Below are 6,431 nucleotides of genomic sequence, written 5' to 3' on the forward strand. Positions count from 1 at the left end.
AATTTTCCTAATACAAGTGTCTTATATTTGTTAGCAAGTACAACAAGGCTTATAAAAAGGGTTATCTGCAGGTTTATAAATATTACTTGATATTTGGCATTTTATGCACTTACATGGTTTTATTTAATGTCATCTGACCTTGAAATAAATCAAATTTGTTTTGACTTTTATAATATTGTTCTTACTACCTACTTGAATTTTGTGCAGTAATAGCATTATTTCAATAAACAAAACATCACAAACAACAACAACAAAAGCCAACAAATTAATTGCCGACAAGTTGATTCTGACTCATAGCTGACCCTTTAGGACTGAATAGAAATGCCCTACAACATTTCCAAAGCTGTCATTTTTCATGGAAGCTCACACTCCTTTCTCCTGCACTTCTGCTGGTAGGTTTGAACTGAAGACCTTTGGTTAGGAGTTAAGCATTTAACCACTGCTCCAGCAGGGCTCCCTTATTGCAATAGGACTAGAAATTTCAACAGTGTTTTTCTAATAGTGTTTTTGCTGTTTCTAATATAAAGCATGGATTTTAATTGAAATACCATAGTGTGATAAATTGAGGCAGTAATACAAAATGACACATGTATAATGATAATGCTATTTCAATAATCAACATCATATTTTTTTTTAAAAACCCAGTGACTATTATTTTCATATAATTAAGGTTGTAAATATCGAGTGAAGCTTGCTTCTCTTCTCTTGCTCTCTCTTTCAACTACAAATGACATTTTTATTTATAAGTTCCCAGACAATTCTTAATAGCAATTTCCTATATTTAAGACTTGCTTCCTATTCATAAGTTCTTTCTTTTCCAAGTTTCCTAGAAAAGCATTGCAAGTAAGCTTTCACACAGACCCAACACTTATGAATACCCTAAATGTATACATGGGCTCCCATACGCCTTCCCTTTCAATCTAACACAGATGAAGGGGCAGGACGAACACAGCAGTTGGGGCGTCGAAAGTTCTGCAGCATGGACTGGAAAACACTATGCTGTCTTCCTTTGAGCTTTTTGTTTGAAGAAGTATCTGAGGAAATGGATCTGCGGGTTTGGTCACTTTGGACTTTGATTAATTTCTCATGTTCCCTGATTTGTCTTTGCAAATGGTTCTGGATCGCAATACCCAAGGACTCCGGGTCCAAGGAAGCACCATACACCTCCCAGGTCATGCCCTGCTCATCCCACACCACGTCTCGGACGCGTTTGGACTGTTTCAACTTGGAGTCAGCACCAAGCTGCTTTTTCTTCTCTCCTGGGGTGAGTCCGACCTGAGCGGCAGCAGCTGTCACGTTTAACTTTTGCTCCTTGAGGAACTCGCTGACCCGGCTGCCCCGGCGGGGACTGGCTTTGACGGAGCGAGAAGGGGTCCTCTTGCCAGAACTTGGGCTGGAGTCACCCATAGAATCAGAAGGCAGGCTCAGGCTTGTAGCTGTCTTGGTTTGCTTATTTTCTTCTAAGGTGCTTTCCTGGTTCTTCTTCATTGATAAAGGGGTGGAATTAACAGTTGATCCTATGACTCTACTTTCTTGAGATTTGGAATTGAGTAATGGGGATTTGGCCTCTGCCTTTGCATCTGGTGGATTAGTGCCAGCAGACTCTGGTTGTTTTACTATCTGAGGAGATGCAGGCTTCTTCTTTCCTGTACCTCCTTTCTCAGTGGGATTCAAGTTCTCAAATTGGTCAGCTTTGTGGGTGGGGGCACAAGTGTTGGATAGTTTGTGATCTGTGTCTGTTTGTTGGTCATTCATGGTTTTCACTATAAACTCAGATGGCTTGACTTCAGATTTCTCCATTTCACGACTGATTTCATCTTGACTGCCTGAACAGATAGAAATCTGGTCAACAGGTCTAACTTTCAGGGAGCTAGAATTAGTACCTGAAATCTGTTTAGAGGTTGTCTCTTCTCGCTTGGACGTCATCCCTGCTGACCTTGTATCTTGAGCATTATTGGATGCCACATTGACTGGTGAGGTTTGAAGGACCTGGCCTGGTAAGCTTATTGATTTACTTTCCCTTTGCAAAGCTTTGGAACCAGCTGCAGCTTCTTGGATGTGCACCTCTGGCATGATACCACAGCCCTGACCTGCCTCCTGGGGGGCTAGCATGCTGCCAGAGAGCTCCAATGTGTGGCTCCCGCTGCCAATGCCATGGCAGATGACACGCAGCTGCTCTTGTTGTTCAAAATGTTTAGAAGCAGGGATCTCCTTTAAGAATGCAGTGAGGATGCTGGGGCTGGTGGAGACAGCTCTATTTTCAACACTTGCCACTGCCTGTACCTCGGCATCTTGCCGAGTTCTGTTCGGAACGTCCTTGTTCTCACTTTCAGCTTGGTTGGTCATTGTGCTTGCCTCTTTGAACCTTGACACCTGATGCTGTGCTGTCAGCACCACCTTCTCTGGCTCTGGAGGAACCACTGAACATTTGCTAGAGAGGTGAGATGGTTGAGGTGTGACAGAAGTCACTGCGTGGGTGTCCAAGGCAGTGGGAAAGGGCTGATTGTTTTCTGAACATGCAAATGCCCTAACTGGAGATTTGCAGGGTGTTGGCTCAGGGTCACAAATGCCTTGCTGACTCTCCTCTTCAGGCTCCCCTACAGTAGAAGCGGAATGGTTGGACACTGGAGTTGCTATATTGGGAGTTTGCACCATATCCTGGATTGTGTCTTGCAAAGGAATATCACAAGATACTTGATCTTTGATGTTGCCACAAATGCCTCCTGTAGCAAGACAACTTGACTTCTCAGGTTGCTCTTCACTCTGTGATTTCACCTGGACACCTTCAGAGATGGATGAGGCGCTGGCATTGGACTGATCATCCAGCTGGGTGGCTGGCATGGTAAATGGTGCTTGTGTAGGAACTTTACCTGCTGCAGAATACAGAGCTGGTGCTGTGGGCATGCTGTTTCCTGACAGCTGGGTTTTACCAGAAGAGTTGAGTGCGGGAGGTGCCGTCTTCACTTCATTGAAGACACCAGTAGAAGACATGTCTGGCTGGGTCATCTCATGCTCACAAGCCTGCATCAAGGCCATAGATGCTGCCCTGGAGCTGAAGTCTGGCTCTGTAGGAGTCCCTGAAAGGCCATTGGTATTCTTACACAGGAGGATTTGTCTGTGCTGAGATGAGGCAGAAAGAACTTCTAGATCCTCTTCTTTTCCAGAAGTAGCAATCAGGGAAGTTTTAGCAGATCTCAGGGGATCAGGTACAGTACCCATGGAATTTTTCTTCAGGAAAACTCCAGACCTTTTCCCTTGGATAGTACTCCCAGTAGGAAGCAGTTACGGCTTACAGGAAATACACAGTCAGAGATGAGTCCCCTGAAGAACCAATCTGTGGATTAAGTAAAAAAAAACAGTACCATTAGCAAGGAACATCATTTAAGGATTTAAAAGTATACAGAGCTGTCATTTATATAACATCTCATAAGCACATTAAACACCTCATTCCCATGTTTATTTAATATAAGCAAAGTTATTGAAAAGAAATGATTTTGAAAGAATAATCTTAATTACACAAGTATTATTTCAATGTATTTTTTTCTGCTTCCTTGTCTAGCAAAGAGATTTTTAATGCATTTACTGAAGGATTTCATGGTGGTGGTGGTGGTGGTGGTGGTGATGTGCCATGGAGTCAGTTCTGACTCATAGCGACCCTGTACAGGGTTTCTGAGGCTGTAAATCTTTACAGGCACAGAAAGCCTCATCTTTTTCCTGCGGAACTCAGTCTCGAACTGCTGACCATGAGGCTAACAGACCGACTTGTAACCACTATGCTAAAATCATTTGTGTAATCTGCCTGATCATATTCAGAAAATACTCAAAACTACTGTAATTAAATCAGTAAGTGTTAAAATAGGAATAAACAATTATATAGATGAAAAAGACTATATAGATGTAGATCTAAACAGAAATGAAAATTTAATATATGATCAAGGAGACATATTTTTCTATTTAGTGACAAAAAGATGAACTACTTAATATAATGATCTGACAAATTGTTTATTCACCTGGAAACAAAGAAAACTAGACCTTCATCTTATGCCATTTCGAAAAATAAATTATAGATGTATATATATATGGATTAAAATAAAAATATAAAGTACCAATAAAGTATAAAATAAAAAGTATAAATATAAATATAAAGTAAAAATCCTGGAAGAAAATCTACTGTCAGATGCCATCAAATTGGTTTTGACAAATAGAGATCCTCTGTACAACAGCTGAAACACTGTTGTACACCACCCCTACAATCATTTTTATGTGTTGCTGTTGTTATATGCCGTGGAGTCGGTTCTGACTTATAGCAACCCTGCACAGGGTTTCCGAGGCTGTAAATCTTTATGGGAGCAGAAAGCCTCATCTTTCTCCTGTGGAACAGCTGGTAGTTTCAAACTGCTGACCTTGAGATTAGCAGCCCGATTAGTAACCATGACACTACCAGAGCTCCTAGAATGAGGTCATTGTTTCAGTAGCTGTGTGAATCCATCTCTTTGAAAATCTTTCTCTTTTCCTCTGATCCTCTAAGTACCATGAATGATATTCTCAAGGGAGTGTTCCTTCCTGATAACATGTCCAAAATACATGTGACAAAACACTGCCATCCTTACTTGTAAGGAACTTACTGGCTGTATTTTTACCATGACACATTTATGACTTCTACTGGTAGTCCATTATACAGTCAACAGCATGCGTCAGTTCTTCATTTCTTTTCACATGTATACATTGTTGTTAGGTGCTGTCCAGTCAGTTTCACCTCATATCGATGCTTTGCACAACAGAATAAAAAACGGCCTAGTCCTGGGCTATGCTCACAATTGTTCTTACATTTGAATCCATTGCTGCTGCTACTTTGTCAATCCATCTCATTGGGTGTCTTTCTGTTTTTCAACAACCCTCCATTTTACCATGCATGATGTCCTTCTCCAAGGACTGGTACCTCCTTGACAACATGTCCAACGTATAAGATACGTTGTTCTTGCCATCCTAGTTTCTAAGGAACATTCTGGCTGCACTTCTTCTAACATAGATTTGTTTATTTTTATGGCAGTCCATGGTACTTTTGATATTTTTCCACAACCACCTAATTTAAACGCAAATGCATTGATTCTGCTACAGTCTTTCTTATTCATTGTGCAATGTGAGATGCATATGAGATGACTGAAAACCCCATGGCTTGGGTCAGGGGCACCTTATTCCTCATAATTTTATCCTTGCTCTTTACCACTTTAAAGAGTTCTTTTACAACAGATTTGCCTCATGCACTATGTTGCTTGATTTCTTAACTACTGCTTCCATGAGTGTCAATTATGCATCCAAGCAAAATTAAGTCTTTGGCAGTTTCAATATTTTCTTCTTTTATCATGATATTATTTAGTGGTTCAGTTGTAAGAATTTCTGGTTTCTTTACGTTGAGGTGCAATCCATATAAGAACTGATTATAGATAGAAATAAAATGAAAATATTGCATTCACAACTGCAATATTTTCTATGTTTAGAATGATGCTTTTATTGGTACATTTATGGAGAATTTTGTTTTCTTTATGTTGAAGTGAAACCTATACTGAAGTCTTTGATTTTCATTAACTAGTATTTCAACATCATTGTTGAAATGATGAGGGATCCTACTTCATGAAATGACTGAATGTCAAACAGTGCTTTTTGGTACAGCGACTCTGTGTATTCTTTCCATCTTTTTTTGATGCTTCCTGTATTGTTCTATATTTTGACCACACAGTGTTACAATATTGCAAGTTGAGGTTTGAATTTTTTCTCTAATTTTTTTCAGCTTAAGAAATGCTGAGTGTATTCTTCTTCCCTTTTTGCTTTCTAACTCCAAGGCCTTTGCACATTTCATTATACTATTTCACTTTATCTTCTTAAACTGCCCCTTGAAATCTCTGTTCAATTATTTTACTTCAGTTTTCTTCCCATTTGCTTTTTAAGTACTCTACATTCAAGAACAAGTTTCAGAGTCTCTTTTGACATTCATTTCGGTCTTTTTTTTTTTTTTTTTTTTAATGAACTTTTGCTTTCTTCAGTTATGATGTCCTTGATGTCTTCAGTCACTAATGTTCAATGCATGAAACTAATTCTTGAGATAGTCTCTAAATTGAGGTGGTATATACTAAGTTTGTATTTGTGGACTTGTTTTAATTTTCTTCAGCTCAACTTGGAACTTGTACATAAACAATTAATGGTTTGTTCTACAAATAACCCCTTGTCTTGACTGATGATATTGAGCTTCTCCATTTCTTTTCATAGATGTAGCAGATTTTATTTCTATGTGTTTCATCTGGCCAAAATCTCGAGTATAGTAGCCATTAATGTTTATTAAAAAGGTATTTCAAATGAATAGGTCATTGGTCTTGGAATATTGTATAATGTGATATCCAGCATCTTTTTTATCACTGAGGCTGACGCTATATTTT

The 6,431-nt window shown here is 39.3% G+C and overlaps 1 protein-coding gene across 1 annotated transcript; it reads right to left on the reverse strand.

Moving 5' to 3' along the window:
* Positions 1–915: 915 nt before the first annotated feature.
* Positions 916–3,240, reverse strand: GPRIN3 (GPRIN family member 3). Its single transcript, XM_006867761.1, has one exon. It carries the CDS (start codon positions 3,217–3,219, stop codon positions 916–918), a length of 2,304 nt encoding a protein of 767 aa, XP_006867823.1. The 5' UTR covers positions 3,220–3,240.
* Between the last annotated feature and the right edge of the window lie 3,191 nt (positions 3,241–6,431).

Source organism: Chrysochloris asiatica, unplaced genomic scaffold (assembly GCF_000296735.1).
Source record: "Chrysochloris asiatica unplaced genomic scaffold, ChrAsi1.0 scaffold00109, whole genome shotgun sequence".
NCBI classification, from domain to species: Eukaryota; Metazoa; Chordata; class Mammalia; order Afrosoricida; family Chrysochloridae; genus Chrysochloris; species Chrysochloris asiatica.

Excerpts from the sequence above, each read along its gene's own strand:
- GPRIN3 (XM_006867761.1), bottom strand. The coding sequence starts at position 3,219 with ATGGGTACTGTACCTGATCCCCTGAGATCTGCTAAAACTTCCCTGATT.